The 20,130-nt window shown below is 42.1% G+C and overlaps 1 protein-coding gene across 2 annotated transcripts; it reads left to right on the forward strand.

Annotated features, from left to right (window-relative positions):
• The first annotated feature begins 362 nt into the window (after window positions 1–362).
• wdr90 (WD repeat domain 90) lies at window positions 363–19,950 on the forward strand. Of its 2 annotated transcripts, none has more exons than XM_058621483.1 (43): window positions 363–629; window positions 837–928; window positions 1,681–1,857; window positions 2,318–2,456; window positions 2,547–2,717; window positions 3,000–3,126; window positions 3,632–3,690; window positions 3,770–3,885; window positions 4,408–4,635; window positions 4,760–4,852; window positions 4,934–5,002; window positions 5,113–5,223; window positions 5,314–5,459; window positions 5,548–5,605; window positions 5,701–5,819; window positions 7,600–7,761; window positions 7,850–7,980; window positions 8,125–8,241; window positions 8,647–8,882; window positions 9,293–9,429; window positions 10,039–10,169; window positions 10,300–10,430; window positions 10,608–10,769; window positions 10,972–11,100; window positions 11,455–11,585; window positions 11,686–11,726; window positions 11,819–11,926; window positions 12,354–12,515; window positions 12,610–12,692; window positions 13,180–13,282; window positions 13,802–13,923; window positions 14,008–14,164; window positions 14,258–14,448; window positions 14,524–14,692; window positions 14,843–14,966; window positions 15,326–15,497; window positions 16,035–16,157; window positions 16,281–16,449; window positions 17,437–17,567; window positions 18,271–18,414; window positions 19,081–19,197; window positions 19,305–19,389; window positions 19,478–19,950. In XM_058621483.1, exons 1-43 carry the CDS (start codon window positions 617–619, stop codon window positions 19,633–19,635), a joined length of 5,544 nt encoding a protein of 1,847 aa, XP_058477466.1. In that variant the 5' UTR covers window positions 363–616; the 3' UTR covers window positions 19,636–19,950. The 2 variants fall into 2 exon arrangements, with proteins under 2 accessions (XP_058477466.1, XP_058477467.1); XM_058621484.1 differs by having other exon boundaries at window positions 3,773–3,885.
• The last annotated feature ends 180 nt before the right edge of the window (window positions 19,951–20,130 follow it).

Here is a 20,130-nt window from a genome sequence, read left to right on the forward strand (position 1 = left end):
ATCACTACTAAAAATGCAATATAAAATTAATCATAACTTTGACTCAACAACACATAAAAAGATGAAAACAAACACATTTTTAAAGCCTGAATGTGTGAGCTATAAACACACACGCACACATACCCAGGATGTCCATATAAGGAGTTGTGTATTATTACAACAATAATGTAAAAACTGGTGTCAGTCCATGTTTGAAAGACACAAACTCGGGTGAACAAACGTTGTTTACAAAAGCCTATTTAGATGTTTATTATCCCGGCATACGGATTCTGCTTCATAAACTTCATTTCCCACAATTCCAGGGGAATGAAACGCGCTGACGTCACGAGTGTCCGTGCTGTCGTTGGCAACGGCGGAGGCTGGAGCGGGAAGGATCCGAGTAACTCGCCTGAAGCGAAGAAATCAAAACAGTTTGAGCAGCAGGTGGAAGCGGAATGGACAGACACCGTAGCCTGTCCACAATGGTGTAAAGACAATTGTTCTGTCGACTGTTGACAAGTGAGCGACACTTCCGCTCGTAAAATAGTTGCTAGCTAACGTCTGTGAATTGATAATACACGCGAGAGTTTGAAGAAGAAGTAGGACTCTCAAAGGCATCAGCAGATATTCACTATCAATGGCCTCCAAAGGTAAAGTCAAGTGTTCAATTAAAGTCTAAAGACTGTGACGGGAACTTTACGTGGCTGTGAATACTGTTCATGGGTTAAACATGTAAACAACACGTTTGTTTTTCATCCCTTTTCCCTCTGCTGGTGTTATTGTACAGGTGCTTAAACATACTGTAGTAGGGTCACTTGACCTCAGTCACTGAAACCTGTTTCTGAACCTTTCTGCAGGTTGGCAGCATCCTTATGCCAACATATTCAAACACGTCCGAGTGGAAGAATGGAAAAAGTCTGCGAAAGAGGGAGAAGTGTCAGTGTGCATGGTAACTCTATTTCTACATCATAGACCCAAAAATCCCTTCCTAATCTCTATTTATTTATATAGCACTTTATAATATCTGCAATGTACTCAAGGTGCTTCACTTAACATAATTATTAATAATAATAATAATGATTTAGCTGGAATAAAATACACAATAAAACAAGAATCTATTGGGAAAGTGTCTTTGTATCTGGACCTGGGTACAGCCAGTAGCCTCTGACCTGATATGATGAGCGTAAATCACTGTCATTTTCACGCATTGTTAAAATATCTGCAGAATTAGGTGGAGTAAGCTTTGAAAGCAAAAAGTATAAATCTTAAAATCAACTCTGAAATGAACCGGCGGCCAATGAAGTTGATCTAAACAAGAGTGATGTGTCAGTGACTCTTTTTATTTGTATAATGACAAATAAAATGTCTCCCCTCCAAAACTGTGCCCCCTCCTGTGCACTACTGCCCCTACACAGAAGGTTTTAGGTGGCTATGATCGACTCTCTGTAGATCATACCTCCACCAACCTCCACACTCCTCTCACCCACCCTTGTGGGCTCGGGGCTTTCTCCATCACTGGAGAACGCTACGTAAAGACATGCTCCACCCACGTTCAATACATAGACTTTATGTACTTTGTTCTCTGTGTTGTTAATACATGGAGATAAATTGTCAATTTTTAAGCAGGGTTTGAGTTTACTTCCCAAATGACTCTGTTGGATGTAGTATCATGTGATCTCCACTCTCCATGGCACCTTCCAGGACAAGACGCTGAAATGTTCAGTGTTCAGAATCAGGGGTCCTGTTCCTGCCAACAGCTACATTTTGGTACCCAAAAACAGCAACCAGTCTCTGGGGCTGACGGGACGCTACTTCTACCTTCTCTTCAAGCCCACTCCTGGGAAATACTTTGTTGTTCACCTGGATGTTGCTGCTGAGGTATTTTATTGGATGATCCTCTTCATGTGTATGTATCGATGTATCAATGTTCTTTAAATAGTTTATTATTCAATCTGTTTTGTCTTGTGTTGCTAGTCATTTATCTGCTCTTACTTTTTGAAACGCATAATGAGACTAATCCACAGCCTCATTACCTTTCATTTTAATTCTTTGATATTTGAAAGTCTGTTATTGTTGTGTTGCTGTTTCAGTCTAATACAAATGTTGCAAGTATTTTCCACATTTCTGCAGTATACATTAAATTGTGTGTTAAAAAAAAAAAACATTATGTTGTTTATTAAAATAGTTGTCTTTTTAGAAATGTTGAAAAGAATCCCCGTCCCTACAATTTAGCTCAGTGAGAAAATAACAAACATTTATCTACTATAAATACCACTTCTTTGGCATTTGTGAAGATCTCAGACTTTTTCAATCCCTTTCTCTCTCTGGTGTAATGCAGGAGGGTCAGGTGGTGCGCGTTTCCTTTTCAAATATGTTCAGAGAGTTCAAGTGCACGTCAACCTGGCTTCAGTTTCCTTTCTTGTGTGGAGCCGCCAAGGATTCGGTCTACGACAGCACGTCCAAATCTGCTAGACATGGTAACGCACGCGCAGCCTTGCTTACAAAGACATGACTATTTTCATCTTCCATCGTCTCGCCGCAGTATTGACCGTGTTTATGTGCTCCAGGTTTTGTGGGTACAGCGCCCAACTCGGTGCGCTGGACATGTCTGATGCTCGATCTACAGAGCGTACTGTCCGTCTACCTCAGCCGCTGCTACCGCCACCTGAAGAGTATCAAGCTGTGTGCCAACATGTCGGTGAAAAACTTGTTTACCAGTGACCTGCTGCTGGATCCAGGTGAGACTCAGGCCACTCAGGTGAAAGGTGCTGTGTATGCTGCGCCTTTCACCTGAAACTGTTATGTTGATGTAAAACAAATTGCCTCTTGTGTGCAGTGTGTGACACATACTGCAATTATATACATACCCCATGTCTACTTTGTTATGTCCCAAGTGGGTTGAAATAATACAATTACTCGCTTAGGAAATGCAAAAAATTAATAAGATACAGTGTGGTACTCTTTGTGAACGCTTGACATTTACTTTCCTCATCTCCTTGTCATTTCTTTTCTTTAAATAGGGGTTTCCTTCGGTGAAGCCAAGCTGAGGGGGCTGGCCTCTTCTCTGGGAACAGGTCCCATGCCGAGAGACATGTCATTCCCTGTGCCTCAGGGAAGCTCGTGGCATGACCTCTATGATCATATCAAGTACGGCTACCTCACTAGATAACAGAAAGTTCATACCTGCCGTAGTATTGGAAAAAGTTTGGAATGTCATTTAGGAGAATGTATTAAACTAAATTTATATTGCTAGGGTTACCTCTCTATCAATTAAAACATAAAACAAAAGACCTAGTTTGATGATGTTGGGAATCAGAATGGGATTACGAGCTTTGGTTCACTTCCTGATGAAGTGACTGATCCTCTCTGTCTTTTTCCAAACTTTTTTAAGTTGTCATACACCACACAGCAATCGGCATATTTAAAAGTGTCACACTGACCAATCAGCTCCCTCTCTGTCTCCACTACCTGCTCTTATCTTCAGGGTGGATTTTCCATGTCTTACAGTAATACGTGATGTATTTATTCTCTCATTACTCTAACTTTAATACAAACTGTAAAACCAACAGAATGTTTTTACTGATTTAAGAAATTCACCTCACTTATTACAGTGAACTGCCATGGTGTCTCATATTTTGTCCGTCTCCAACAGGTTTCCCTCAGAAGGAACAAAATTACCCTTTGACTCCATTCAAAAAAGTATTCCAGGCAGTAAGTCATGAGATACAGGTACCCATGTCTATTATTTGCAGCATTGTTAGTGACTGACCTTCATATCCACAATTTCAAGCAGGTACTGTGGCCAGTCAAAGGAGTCCCAAGAGAGCAATGTCTCGCTGTGTCAACCTCAGCAGAGCAGTTCAGGACCGCGTGTCTCTCATCCAGCAGATCACCACGCCAAAATCAGTAAGACAACATTTAACTTCTTACATCCAGCCGCTGTGTATTTACTTTTACAGTACAGCACAGTGGAGTAGTGGCTGGAAATGTAGCTTTACAGCAAAAAAACCTGGGTTCGCGACCCCTTCTCACTGTTAGGTGTTTGCATGTTTTGCCATGTTCACGTGGGTTTTCTCCGGGTACTCCATTTTCAGTTGCGGTGGATGATATGAGCTCAAAATTATATATCAATATGCCGCATCGATTCCTTTTTATATGTACTCTATTGCCTTGTGTGAGCTTTTCTGTCTTTTATCCATTATTCTGTACTTTGGTCCACAAGTGCTTTACAAATAAAGTTGAATTGGATTGGATAATTTCAAAATAAAAGTGCTTGTTTTAATATGCGACAATATTCACAATAAAAAAACACATATATATGATGCAAAATTAATCTTTTTTTTCTTTTCTTTTTTTTCTTAATTAACCATAGGTGTGAATGTGAGAGTAAATGGTAGACAATGAATTAATTTCCTCCTGTCTCCTCAGCTGCTGAGGCCCGTGGTGACCAGCATACCCGAGTTACCTGTAATCTCCACTCACAACAGCGATGGCCTGCTTTGTCATAAGGATGACCAGCAGCAGCAGGTGTCGGCATGCCTCAGTCCACACCAGCTGACATCCAGGCCGCCTCATTTCACTGACGACAGTGGAGTTCATGTGTTTGTGCATACTGAGGACGCATGCAGCAAACAAGGCGACGATAGTGAAGAAGAGGTCATTCATTCATTCGTCGTGCAATTTAATGTGAAAGCACAGGGAAAATCTTATTATACAGATCTTTTGTACACCACACTCAGTTCAGTGTGTGTCACGATGTCTTTTGTATACTTGTGTTAAGGTTTTGAGAACGACCTTGGTAAATTCCCAGGCTTGTGGCAGTTCTGCTCCACGTCTTCTTCATTATTCATCATCTAAAGCCATCAAACACGAGGTGAGCGAGGCTGTGCTGAAAGCATTGTTTGTTTAGGTACTAAAATCTTTACATCTGCCTTTTTTTTGCTCTCCTCATTAGAAGCTGCTCCCAGACCCAATTCTCAGGCTTAATCGTATCATTGGCTTTGGAGGAGCCACTACTAAATGTGTAAAATGCTCCTTTTTATCAGTTTTGTCACACTGGCTTCACTTAAATGACATCTTTCAGGGTCATTAATAAATTACATTAAGTCACTATACTACTGTATTACACCGTAGGCTCTGTGGACCAAATCGGGGGATGCAGTGGTTTATCCGTGTCACGCAATTATTGTCTCCATGAAGATTCCCTCTAAACAGCAAAGATTCTTCATCGGTCACACCGATAAGGTAAATGAGCATAGTTTGTAGGAAGGCCAACTTGATTCCTGAGTTACTTTAAATACTCTACCTTATAAGCCATTTGTTTTTATTCCGTAGGTGTCTGCGTTAGCTTTTAATGGCAACACGTCACTGCTGGCCTCAGCACAAACTGGGAATCATAGTGTTGTTCGAGTGTGGAACTACCACAAAGGAAACTGTGTGGCCATACTCAGGAGTCACGCTCATTCACTGTCCTCTCTTAGGTAACTAACTGCATACACACCTGTAGTTATTTTACTGGATTCCGCGTCCTGCTTCCTCATTAATTTTCTCCTTTTTTTTTTGTTCCAGCTTCTCCTACAGTGGCAGTATTCTCTGTGGAGTTGGTAAAGACAGCCACAACAAAACAGTATGTTGCTTAAAGCTTTGCACTGGATCTGTAATGAGAGTTATTGACATTATATGTTTATTTAAGTGTATGTGACTCATGTTTGCCGTGCGCAGACGGTGGTGGTGTGGAACACGACGAACGTGACCAAAGGTGGAGAAGTGAGTGTCTTAGCCAAGGCACACACAGACGTGGACATTCACACCATGAAGGTCGCCTTCTTTGATGACACGAGGTACCGTTGTTTCTGTGGTTTCGTCCTAAATTTGTATCATATCGATTGATGCGTCTCTTGAGACGATAACCTCAATGTTAACTGAGCTGGTGCTTTAATAAAGTAAAATAAAATACTAGGCCAAAGTGAACAGAGCCTCTCAAACATGGCACAAATGTGAGCCTTCGTATAATAAACATGCTTCAAATGAGAGTGAAAAATGTCTTTTCAAAACACTGGACTGTAGATAACACTGACAAATGGAACTTCTAGTTCTTCTTGAGGTAAAATGGCGATTGCCAGTTTAAGCTGTTTCAGTTCATCAAGCGAGGAGAAATGTCACTGGGAGGGGGGAGGAAATTACTTTTAAAGTCATGTTTAAAAAAACACGATATGTCATTTTCCCAAATGTTTTCCCAATTTTTATTGTTTTGTTTTTTTCCCAAACACATATGACCTTCGCTCTTCTGACCCACTAAGAGTACATTATAATGATATAACAATAAAAAACTGTATGTCCATATTTATTCTGTCCTTCTTATAATATATCCTATTAATACACTGCATATATCTATATTACATTACATTACATTACATTTAGCAGACGCTTTTATCCAAAGCGCCTTACAAGGGATGGAGAACAACCTGCCACAGGGTACCAGTCTTAACCACTGAGCTACCCCACCCCTATATTATTTTTGCTACTATTTTAATGTTACTGCTACTGCCTTGCACATCTCTGTACATGTGTATTCATAAATTGCTCATATTACACGGCCATATTTATTATAATATAGCCAATGCACATATTTATATTTTTTTATTTGTATTACTCTAAAACCACCTTCTGTACCAACTTGAATACCGAATTGCGTTTTTCTACTTTTTTTGCACTCCTGGTTAGACGCAAACTGCATTTCGTTGTCTTTGTACTCTGCACAATGACAATAAAGTATAATCTAATCTAATCTAATCTAATCTAATCTAATCTGATCTAATCTAATAGTGATAGCCAATGATCCACACGGCACACACTCTAAATAACTGTTGTCATGAAAAGACAGTGCCTTCTCTGTGGGTACTTTCTCAGATAATTAGGATTTATTTCACCAATGATGACTCATTACTCCCTTAAGTATCACAATTATTAAGAGTTGCTTCATTTAGTATCTGAACCAACATAAATATGAGGAAGGAATAGATTCCTGAAGGTTAGATACACTTGTGACGGGGATTGTACCTCCCCCTGAAAGACCCAAGAATGACATTGTTTATGAAATGAGGACTTTAGTAATGTCACATTTGCAATCTATGATTCATGCATGGTACCTGTGGCTCTTTCCAGTGATGGCAATCCGGCATTTGGGTTTGTTTGCAACCTCCCCGAGGTCCCTCAGGGGCAGGTCGGGTGCATCTTTTGACATTCACAGAGAACTGTATGTGATCCCTCGCATGCCCTTTGTAGCCTGCACACGGTCGATCCTCCAGCATACATCTTCCAGAGAGAGTTCATGCAGCGCTAACTTGTGCACCTTTGTAGATAGGATGACAAACCAGCATTTCAGTATTTTATGTCTGAGTCGTAAGAAAGAACTGAGGTATTCTGTAATGAAAGAAATGCTACTTCTGCTGTGTGTGTCGCCACATTTTTGTCCACACTCACACTCACCATCAGCGTTGGATATTCTTAGTACAGAAAGGTGCAAAAAGCCTCGAGTGGGAGAGAGGAACAATGTCTCCAGCTGCAGAAGCAGAACAGAGAGGCCTTGCACTGACTTAACCCGAGTGTGTTGGTTTATAGGATGGTGTCGTGCGGTCGCGACAACATTCGTCTGTGGCGAGTGAGAAATGGAACGCTGCGGTCCTGTCCACTCGACCTGGGTGAATACCACTCGGTGGACTTCACTGACGTGTCCTTTGAAGAGGGAAACACCTCCAGCCAGAATCCTGAAGATCAAACACTGTGAGTGAGCAAGTCAGTCACACACTGAAAACTGTGTACACGTGAAAAGTAATTATTTAAAAAAATCTTTGACTGTCCCGTTTTACAGGTATGCCAGCAGTCGGAGTGGCCATGTTTTTGAGGTCGACTACAGCAGAGTTGTTATTAGAAATGTGAGACGTCTGTTCCCCGCTCAGCAGCAGCACTCGGAGCGCAGGGAGAAAATGACTTTTAACACAGGTGGGTTTGAAATCATGGAGAGATGATTGATACCAGAAGAGAGAGAGATGTGTGAAACGGATGGGAGGGTAAAGGGAATCAATCAAAAAAACAATTAATCAATCAATCAATATACAAATAAATCTGTGTGTGTGTGTGTCACAGGTCCGGGCATTGCCATCAACAGCATCAGTGTGTCCTCCTCGTTCTGTGCCACGGGCTCTGAAGACGGCTTCCTGCGTCTCTGGCCCCTTGATTTCTCAGCCGTCTTCCTGGAGGCTGGTAGGCCCAGCGGAGTGCATCGTAACATTTAGCTTGCAAAGAGTTTTTAAGCCCATGGTAACAATGAAGTCAACAATGAGCAACTCTTACACGAGTGTATCTTTATTTGGGAGTCAAATAAAGGCAAAGAAAGCTACATTTAAGAATTTAACTTATAGATTTGCAGGAGTTCCACTATAGTTGCCTTCTCTGTGTCTTACATATACTGTACAGGCTGCGTATTAGTGTTTGGGCAAAAGGACGGCTACAGGCTACAGGGTTAATACATACAAACAATGTAAACTGACACAGGCAGAGTGATTCTGTGACAGAGGCAAAAATAATTATTTCTGCAGTGCGCTGTGCTCTCTGACATCCTCACACCAAGCAAACGGGTCTATTCAGACACATGTTATTGTTTTCCAGAGCACGAGGGACCCGTGAGTCTGGTGTCAGTCTCGTCAGACTCTCTTCAGGTCCTGGCAACCACCTCGACTGGGAACCTGGGCTTCCTCGACGTGAGCAGCCGTGGCTACAACACTCTGATGAGGTCTCACACAGACACCGTGCTCGGCTTCAGTGTGGACGGCATCCGTCGGCATCTGACAACAGCCTCGTCTGACGGCACAGTGCGCATTTGGGACATGGACTCCTTACATCAGGTAAAGCAATTTCAAGTCCAGTGTTTCATGACTCGGGAGATTATTGTGATGTTTTGCATAATTTCAGGTTAAAAAGTGCACACAGTATTAATGACAGATTTTCAGGAACTACTTTACCATCAATGGTTCTGATGTTCTTTTTTCAAAGTGCTACCTCTAATTCAAGCTCATACGTGCTGAAGTCCTGTGTGATCTTTCTGTTGTTCTGATTGAGTTCATCCTGGTGAGTCAGACTCTCTCAGGTCATAAATTGACTGAGAAAAGGCTACAAATACGTGCACAGCCTTACGGAGCGACTCATTGGAAAAAAGAACTGCAGGGTTTTCTTTCCTTGTAGATTTATGTGTCTTTGAACCATTGATCTGTTAACAGATGAACCGCGTGTGTCTGTTGTTGTCTCCCGTGTTCAGCTGTACGATTTTGTCCCCGAGGACTGCCCCTGTTCGGTGGCCTTTCATCCCAGTGAGCAGGTTTTCTCTTGTGGCTCCAGCTCGGGCATCGTCAGGGTCTTTGACATCTCTAGTGCCAAACTGTTGGCTGAACATAAGTACGTCTTAACTCACTTTTTCAGCCCAACAAAATAGTGGGTTGGTTGTGATTATGTGGGCATGTTAATGAGTGTTTAATTTTATATACATATATGTAGCAGGTGCATTTTCTTCTGTATTGTTTAAAGGGCAGTTTCACCCAATTTTTCTCTCCACTTCAAACGAAGAATAAACTTAAAATCATTAGCTGTGTTTGTTTAATTCACATTCTATTACAGAGTTGGATTCAATTCGACCGTTTTATTTATTTATTTATTATTTTTTTTTCCAGATGTAGTAGTGTATGGTATACTACATAACACTAGTCAGTTTATATGACATATGAGACAGTAATTCAAATCATTATAAATGGTTAGTGTTCATTAACAATATTCACATATTTCTGTAGCCCAATTTATAATTGGTCCTTAGTACTTATGCAGAAATTTGCCTTAGCTATGATTGAGGTGAATTAGCTGCATATTTGCTCAGTTAAGTTTAGTATATTGTAATTATATACAGAGGAGGCCAGTATGATAACATTTTCAGTATCAATCAGGGCACCAAACAAAAAGTTGTCCTCCAGGAGAGTAATGAACCCTTTTGTATTCTTGTTGCTTCCATAATAGGCAGCACAGAGGTGAAGTGGTGGGCCTCGCCTTCTCTCCAGATGGGGAGTTTATGTACAGTGCAGACTCTCAAGGCTCCCTTGCACTTTACGACTCCTCCGAGGAAGACCACAATGTGATCAGAGTTTTATGTATGTATACGCACGAGCTACTGCACATCCACACATATGTACTGCATCAACGTTCCATAATAATAATAGAGCATTCACCTCATCCAATCATTCACCAGTCTCTGGACTCCCTCTGTACATGATTTGTTAGGTAATGTGTTGGCCCGAGGCACCGAGCACGCTCCAGACGCTCTAACTGTGAGCCGTGACAGCCGCTGTCTGGCATTTGTCGGTCCCTCTGAGCACATAGTCACCGTCGCTGATGCGCGGTCTCTGGAAGAGGTATCTATCTCGCACGTTGTCACCTTTCACCACTGTGCCATTTGTTGTATTGCTCAGGTAAATGAAATGAATGTGAATGAGATCTCGTGTAATGATTAGAGAGGGTCAGCGTCACCCTTTAATCCCGAGGCTTTCTCTTTACATTATGTGTCCCACTGACTAATCTCATATGTCCAGTTGCTCCGTGTAGATGTGAGTATTTTGGATGTGGAAAGCCCTCGTCTGGATTCTGCGATGAAGGTCTGCTTTTCTCTGGCTTCTAAAGAACACTTACTGGTCGCGACATCTGCCAATAAAATCCTGTGGGTTAACTCTAAGACAGGCCGCCTGCTCCGAGAGGTAACACCGCAGATGATGTGGTTTTAAAATGTTTGCATGCACAAATTATTTATCGAATGTTTACCCCAGGAAAACTTTGAAAATGTTCATGTCATATCGCATATTTTGGCACTACATCATTTAATCTGAAAGAGAAGAAAATCAGGGGGTGTAGACGAACGTTTCCGCCGTGTGTGAGAGTGTGTTTGTTCCTTGGTTGCAGATTTCAAAGGTTCACAAACACCAGTGCTCGTCCCTGGCTGTGAGTGAGGACAGTCGATTTTTGCTGACGGCAGGACACAACGCTGTCAAAGTCTGGGATTATAACATGCAGCTCGAGATTAACTCGCAGGTATTTGACACTTAAAAGATTTATAACTTCTTTCTTTTTTTATTACTGTTTAAAGTACAAGGTACGGCTACTTTACAGATGTACATATAGTAAAGTAAGGTTTATGTATCTTAGTACGTTGAGGCCCAGAGTGAAAATATTTGATGAAATTTGGCAGAAATTAAAGATACATTTTATATTGAAGTGTATAATCACCACTTGTATTAAGTGTTGAGTTTTATTACCCCCCGAATGAGCTTTTTAATGTTTCTATCAGACCTCTTTGTCTTTACAATAGCCCACAATGAATAGTAATAGTATAGTATAGTGTTTGTGATGTCACCAGTAACTGAGCCTCCCATTTCTCTGTATCAGATGTTCGTTGGTCACAGTCAGCCCATCTGCCAGGTCAACTTCACCCCTGACCAGCTGGGTGTCGTCTCAGTGGGAGATGCAATATTCATTTGGGACTTCCTGGCACATTCTGACCCTTTGCCTGACAGCCGGTAATAACTTTAATAATAAAAGTAATAATTTTTAATGCATGCATTAGACTTGTTTTATTGTTTTTTTATATTGCTTAGCTTTTTCATTCTCCACTCATAGTTCAACTCTCAAAGCAAGCCACGCCTCGACTCCTAAAACAGGTAAAGCTCATAGGTGCTAGAATCACATAGAATTATAGAAAAATAAATAAGAAAAACTGTTTCATGAGTTTGTGTTGTTGTGAATTGAACAGTTCACCAGCATGGTGGAGTCCAGTTGTCCAGTGGGATGCCTCGACAGACGGCACCCCTCCCTTCCTCACCTCCTCCAAAACTGGACATCGGCACAACTGACCGGGGCGGTAAGTTCTCCATTCCACCTTTACCCACCAATCTAAAATGTTATTGAATGTATGATTGGATGACAAATTTGAAAATCTGTATGCACACACATTTATGACCAGATTTTTTATTTATTTTTGGCTGAAATCTGATCAGTTAAAAGTTGTTGAAGCTGAAAAAATGAATGTATTTATGCTCTAGGTAGAAAACAGATCATCATGTAGACTGAAGGAGGACGGTCTTGCTTAAAAGTGACATCCAAGTAATACATCATCATGCCAAAATATTAGTATCTGCAAGTCTGCCATGTGGTGCATGATTTATATAAGAAAAAAAGGAGGATAAAGCAGTAGAAGATGGATGATGTATGGATAACATAATGTAGTTGAGTAGATTTAGGCACAACGTAGCCAGTTAGTGAAGGCATCACTCGTCGCTCTTCCGCAGCGTTCGGTTCCTCGTCTCTTTGTGAAGACACGCTGACCATCACAACTGCTCCCGTCCAAACCAGTGGAGCAGGTCCTTCATCTGACCCCAGACCTGCCTCCTTCCTCAAAGTTACAGATCTGCTCGACACGTCACCCCTGAAGACCAGCCACACTGACCACAGTAAGTGCTTCACTTTAGTGTCTCCTATCGACGGTGAACTAACTTTTAGTTGTTGTACTTCTTTGTTTTACTTTTTGCTACTTTGTTGTTTAAGGTGATTCAAAGGGGAAGAAGCCAATACGTCCAGATTGTTACAAGCACTTTATCCCACGTTTCAAGACCTGCACTTTTGATCAGGTAAGAAATACGCTGTATGGTGTCAGTCATGCTCCAGGTTTCTATTGAATTTAATCAACTGCTGTAAAGCAAATATTGGGAGTTAGTTCATTGAAACAAGCAGTAGGCGGTGCCGGTCTGTGTCGCCATCGAAGAATAACGAGGCGTTTGCTGCATAAAATGAATAAAGGATGCCAAATGTTGTTGTTGTATGGTTGCTGCTTCAGTTTATTATTGCACTAATATTTGGTTTGAACTAAGCGCAGGAGGGATGTTGTGGTTTCTTCATCATTGCCTGTTGCCATCCATTGTTTCTGCTATTGTTCTAGTACAACTACATGCAGAAGCAGGAGGGAGTTTCAGTCACATGATGCCCTGTTTGATTTCACTCCTTCACATTTACCTTTTTTTTTTTTTTTTTATCACAATGCCAACTGTTTCACCTCCCTCAAGTGTAAAACTGATTGTATTGTTTTATTCACTTTCCCACTATTTTTCTGTCATCCAGGCTGCGGTGGCTCCCCAACCAGGCAAAGAGGGTCTAAAGCTGAAGGCAGTGATTGGCTACAATGGCAATGGGCGTGGCAACATGGTGTGGAGCGCAGAACAAGGTCATTACACTCATTTACTCAATCTTCTACCACTTTATCCTCCACATGAGGGTCCCGGGGGGTAGCACTGGTGCCATTCTGTAAGTGTTAGGCATCAGGAGAGGTAGTTTTTAGTTTTCAGGCTGAGGAGCGAAACACGAGTGACCCTAAGAAACCTGCTGAGAAAAGGGTTCATTAAGTGGCAGAGGCTTAGTCCACCTTGCCACCAAGGGACCCGTTAAGGAGAGGCTCCTGCCACATCTCCAGTAGCTCCTTCAGTTTCTATGTATAGCACAGTATTTATTTCACCAGAGATGCACAAACGCAGCTGCATCTGTACACTCGTGTGTTCACATAATCATTTGATCTGCAATTATTTACTCAGTAAATCAGGTGGCCTATCAAACATCAGGAGTTTGCACAGTGGGGTATAATCACACACACTCTGAAAATTAACTACAGCTCAACTCTCGAGCTATTATACTAATTGTTATATAATTGTTTTGTTTTTGTGTATCGTCCTTTGCTTTTTCGCTGCAGGTTTATTTGCGTATTCGTGTGGTTGTGTCGTGGTGGTAGAGTACCTTCAGTCAGGAAGTCAGAGACACCTGCAAGGCCATAGCGAGGAGATCTCGTGTCTCGCCGTCTCAAATGATGCACAGGTACTTTCACATGGCTCGAGGAGTCACGCGTATGTACAGTCAACTCAGTACAGACTTCTGTAATGGCGCGTCTCTCCTGACCAGACAGTGGCATCAGCAGCTGGCAGCAGTAATGGCAGCCACAGCCTCATCTGCGTGTGGGACATCCAGAATGGAATTTGTCGTAAGAACATTTCCTACCACAAAGGCCTGGTGCAGTGTCTTGCTTTTTCCAGGGACGACCGCTTCTTTCTCTCTGTTGGTGAGTCAAATTATTCCTCTGCCTTTTTCTATGTCAAATAAAAATGATTCTGCTCCACCTAACATCTGTTTCTATATCTGGTTTCCTCCTTAGGATATTTCTCTGACCCAGTAGTGGCTCTGTGGAGCAGCAGCACCTTCCAGCTGCTCTCCAGCGTGAGTGTGTCTGGGCCGATCCATGACGTAGCCTTTAGTCCTTCAGCATTCAGCCAGCTGGCTTGTGTGGGCAGCCAAGGGGTTTACTTCTGCCTCATCAACACCCGTGGCCTGGATGTTGATCTTAAGGTAAAATAACCGTGGTTTAAAAATAAAAAAGAAGGTGTATGAAAATGTTTTCCTCGCTACGCCTTCACCTTTCAGGTGCAGAAGGTGAGAACACCAGTGGAGCTTGGTGATGTGGAGCTGACAGCTCTGTGCTACCACATGGACTCCCTTCTGTTCACCGCCACTAATCGAGGACATGTTTGCGTTTGGGATGTTAACACGCATCGTTGCCTCATGACTTGGAACGCTGATGAGGGAGAGATAGGTAAAAAAAAAATAGGCTGTACTTTTTTTTACTTACGAATCACACGGAGACAAGATATGACAGCATTGTTGGCATTTTGACGCTTCCATTTCATTTGGGGGGAGGAATTAAATGCTAATTGAATTGGATTGGTGGGGTTTCTCGGTGTAGGAGTGCTGCTGTGTCGAGGGAACCGTCTGTTGACAGGCAGCAACACCCGCTGGTTGCGACTGTGGGAGGTAGAAGCTGTACAGAGTATGCAGCCTCAGGTCAAAGTCTGCAGTGTGGAGGACAGGTATGTAGCTCATTCTCTCTCTAAGTCTTCTTGTGTCGTTACATTTCACTTTATATAAAGGTTTATACAGACCTTTAAGAACCACACCCTGTAGATAATACAGTGTATTGCATATGTGGAGGGTTGCATGTATTTTGATACCACTGATAGCATAAGAAGAGACAAACCTCGCCTGCTCATTTGAAACAAAATGCAGCACGGGGTTTATTGCCACGGACACAAAAACAAAAAACTGATATACCGACAAACAGAGGCAGTTTGAATGTGACATACATTTCTTTATAATTAAATGTTACAAACTACAGCTTTAATTAAGTGATCGTGTCACTGTTTTTGGTGACCTGTTTTGTGCCTGTCAGTGGAACGACTGTGGTGTTGGAGCAGGAGCTAATGCTGGACGGAGCAACCGTCAGTGCAGCGTTTGACAACACCATGGACATGGGCATTGTTGGAACCACAGCCGGAACCCTCTGGTACATCAACTGGTCAGACAGCAGCAGCATCCGGCTGGTCAGCGGGCACAAGGCCAAGGTACCGGTGTGACAGTCGCTCATGATGAAGAAGTGACATTTTCATATCTAAAAGGTCTAAGATCAGCTCTGCTGAGACACAACAACGCAATTATAGAGGGAGGAGAGTCTGGAGTGAATCAATTCACACACCACTGCGCTATTGAAATGGACTCAAGCAATTACAAAACGTTGGTTTTGTCAGTGATTGGTGTTAATAATGTGGTGCTGCAGCACTTCACAAGACATTTATTCATTACATTTCTCCCTTATCTAATATTTCGTTTCTAATTGTGTTCATTGGGCCAAGAGATAACGGCTTTTATTCAAAGGACGTCTTCTCATTAAAGAAGTATTCATTAGATAAAAAAAAAAGATAAAAGTAATAAGAAATATTTTTGAATTATCCTAATTAAAGCAGAAGACTGCAGCAAATGGTCGGGGAAAAAACAACAGATGTGCAACATTTAGGAAATTCTGTATTTTACACACATATATATGATGAGGTTGTCTTATAAACAGTCTCATTCATTTCATTTCTCCTGTTGCCACTGTCCAGGTGAACGATGTGGTATTCAGCTCTGACGAGAGCCATTTCGCCACCTGCAGCGATGACGGTAGCGTGAGGGTGTGGTCAATCCCCAGCAACGAACTGGTGGTGCAGTTTCAGGTGCTCAATCAGGTGAGGAAGGAGGGCGTGGGGGGGTGGGGTTGAGGCGTACACTTCATCACATCAGGGGCACGTTTCGTGGGAGGTGAGATGTTATTAAGCCACTGTGCACACCTGCTCTTCTCTATCGTTCAGGCCTGTGGCTGCGTGTGCTGGAGCCCCTCTTCCAGTCGGGACGGCGCGTGTGTGGCTGCAGGATACAGTGACGGGACCCTTAGGATTTTCCAGCTTGCCTCATCAGAGATGGAGATGAAGCTGCAACCCCATCACGTGGCTGTCACAGCCATCCAGTACTCGGCTAGCGGTGAGAGAGACAAGACCAAACCTGCGTCTGTTACATCTACAATTAGAATAGTGCATTTACACACCGGTAGTGAGCAAACACAAGCCAGGCACAGTGGGTGTCTTGCTTGGCCGTTGGCCCCGAGATTTTAACCAGCGACCTTCCAGTTACGAGCCCTCTTGTCCATGGGCTGCCCATGTTTTTCCAGTTATTATTTAGAGGCTTTGAGCGTCTTTCAAAAGAGCCATTGAGTGTTCTGATTTGAAAGGTGATAGTGGTTGTGGTCAAACACGGTGAAAAGGAATGAAAAGCACATCTTAGAGCTCCCATTCAAAAGGATTTGTTGTGCCAGTGACCAGACACACACACACACACACACACAACCACATCTTTTCATTTCTTTTGACTGTCAAGAAAGTTTTTCAACACAGGCCGCAGTCACATTTGCACATTTTCCTTTCACAACAGTCGTCTCAATGAAAACTATGTATGTCAGAGTGAGCTTTTGGATGTCGAATCAGAAAATTGCATCTGAAAACACCTTTTATGTCAGTGACATTCAGGGGATTGCTGCGTGTGATTGTGGATCGTATTTGAAAACATTAACTATAACCGCACAATAGCTGCTGTCGGAGAAGACAAGGTCAGAAATGCTACTATTCATGTTGCATTTACTTTACCCTGGGTTTTTTGAAGCTTTTTTTTCCTCTCACAAAATAACACCTTGAAAAATAAGAAGAGAAAGGTGCATTACACTTGTTTCTTCTGTATGAAACACAGCCCTGAAGTCTTCAAACTAAATATATATATATATATATATATATATATATATATATAATAATCTAAAAGTGACCTATGTAGCCAACAAAATACTGTGTATATAAAAGCCAAAACAAATTAAAACATCAACGAACAACGAACATTGACCCATGATCAGGTCCTTGTCACTTCATTGTTTCATCCAGTGTCTGTGTGTGTGTGTGTGTGTTTTGCCCCCCCCCCCGACAGGTCATGTGATCCTTTCAGGAGGGAAGAATGGTCTGGTCGCCGTCAGCAGCTCAGTAAATGGAGCGACGATCCGTGTCATCAGAGACCACAAAGGAGCACCGATTACAGCCATCCATGGTGTAAATGAAGAGGTCAGCTCAGAACGGGAGCTTAATCGCAGCTTGACATGACCTCGTAATAGAAACAGTGAGAGAGTGCTGTTTCCGTGGCAACGGCAAAACGCTTACCAAACACATTATTACTTTATTATCTGTAAATCTCTCTCTGGAGTGTTTTCAAGTATGGGGTGTTTTTTTTGATATTAATGCCAAAATCTCGGCCTGCTATTTGATCATTTTTATAATCATAATTGATGTGAGCGTTGGCACTGAAAAGGTTGCGTGCAGTCTATTCCCAATGTGGATATGTGGAGATAACTTGGATCACGTCCAAAGTAGAAAAATGACAAGTGTTACTTTTTGGTGCTCTTGGGAAACAGGGAAAACAACATGCTTACAGAACAAGAAAGTGATTCAGGCGTTCCAAAAAAGAAGCCATAAGAAGATGAATTAAACACTGATTGGACTGTAGGCATACAGTGCTTTTGTTTTTTACAATGATCGATTCAAATCCTCACATTTTAAATGAATAAATGCCTTATAGTGTTAATTATGTGCAGTGCAAATGCTGTTCATGAAAGATTTTCTCTCTGCCCTTCCTTCAAACCAAGAACTGCCTAACATTTCCTATCACCAGCTACAAGCGCAGAGGGCTGTGAACCTTCACCGCAGATCTCATGACATTTCTTTCATCACTACGTCTCCGGGTACATTTTTATCTTTGTCTCATCCGCAGTGTAAGAGTTTGGGATGGGAGGCAAACGAGATGTGGCTGACTGCTAGTGCTGACAGACGTGTCAGTGTGTGGGCTGCCGACTGGCTGAAGGAGGAGTGCGATCTGCTGGACTGGCTCACGTTCCCTGCACCGCCCTATTTTGGGGTATTTTAAGCAATAATACCATTCCTTTTGTTTCAGGTGTAAGGACTCCATTTTGTAAAACTGAGATTGACACTAACTCAAACCAAATTGTTAGTGTGGATTCCTGATTTTGGTACTTCTGTACTGTTGGCGTGTTTCCACCGGCTCGACTCGACTCAGCACGGCAAGCCGAACAATGCCAAACTGTAGATCAGTTAAAAAGTTAAAAATCGTGGGTTAATCTCCAACAATTACCAGGGGAAATGTCTAAAATCTCAATATTTAACAGAGGAGTCTGGTGCTCCCATAACCTGGGAGCTGCTGAGATGACCGATTAAACTAAGAAAACAACACACTTATTTCATAGCTGCATGATGAAACGAAAAAAAGAAAACACTTTGAGTGGATGATAGATGAACAAAGACCAGTACCAAAAGTCGAGTTGAAAGCACTCGCTGTATTCCAGAAAGATGACATATTCTCACCTTGATGCAACCGCGTCTACGTTGAAAATACATTTGTGTGCTGTGCACAAAAGACACCGTGTGAGATCAGCCCTTTCAGAACTCACTTTCCCTCAACCTATGTTCTAATTACTTACAGTTAAGTTTATTGTGTAAGTTTAAGTGTATTGTTTCAGCCTGCTTTAAAGATAATTACGCGCTCTGTAACCTGGTTATGTTGTAGGATGACGACCCACCTCCCAGCCTGGCTGCCTTCTGCCCAGCAGACCCCAGCCTGGTGGTCTACACTGGCTATGGGGTAGAGAAAGAGTTGCTCTTCTACAGTCTGACGAAAAAACAGGTAGCACAGCATCTCCTGCGTCGCTGCTTTGATCTGCCTGTCCATAACTATATATATATATATATATATATATATATATATATATATGTTTGTGTTTTCTTCTGCAGATAATAAAAAAGATTACCCTGCCGCAATGGGCCACATGCTTTGATCTCTCCCGTAAGACACAGCTCATAGCTGTGGGTTCCAAAGGTAAAGAACGCCAGCCAACAGCAGTAATAGTGTAAATCGTATTCATGTGTTTGATGAATTTCTCCCCTTGTGTCTGATCTGTCATCAGAGCGAGTGGTGAAGTTACTGCAGTCGAGGAGCGGCAGGTTTCAGGACTTTGTGCAGCACAGTGAGACGCTGCAGACGTGTCACTTCTCTCCCACTGGGACGCTTCTTTTCACAGTGGCTTTTAATGAGATCCTGCTGTGGGAGGTGCTGGGTCTCTGAGGGTTCTCACATCTGTTTGTGAACCTCAAACCTTGTGGGTTTGTTTTGTAATATATGGTTCCTTTTAATTTTTTTTATCAGTCAAAGTTTTTGTTTTTTTAGGGATATGACTGGTGTGTCTGTGTCTGATTTTAAAATACAGCCCCTTTTGTATTGATTGGGTTTGCATTTCCTGTCATTTCTGATTGTTTGAGTATTTATTTGAGTGTTTTTATGAACACAACAGCAGAAGAAAAAATAGAATAGTTTATGTTGCTGCTCTGAGATTTAAATAAAAAAGCAGCAAGAAAAATTACAATAAAATGAGATGACTAACCGTGCTTGGGTGGTTCATACACACATAAAAGAAGACTGCAGCAAGCAATATGTATATTTCCATCTTGGTGAAAAACACTGACATAAAGACTTGAATTCAGGCTTTCAAGTTTGAATGAGGGGTAACCCACTGGTTTATACTATTCAGAAACATACATCCACGGAGTGTTGGGTAATAAC

This window comes from Solea solea, chromosome 21 (assembly GCF_958295425.1).
Source record: "Solea solea chromosome 21, fSolSol10.1, whole genome shotgun sequence".
In the NCBI taxonomy this organism is placed as follows: Eukaryota; Metazoa; Chordata; class Actinopteri; order Pleuronectiformes; family Soleidae; genus Solea; species Solea solea.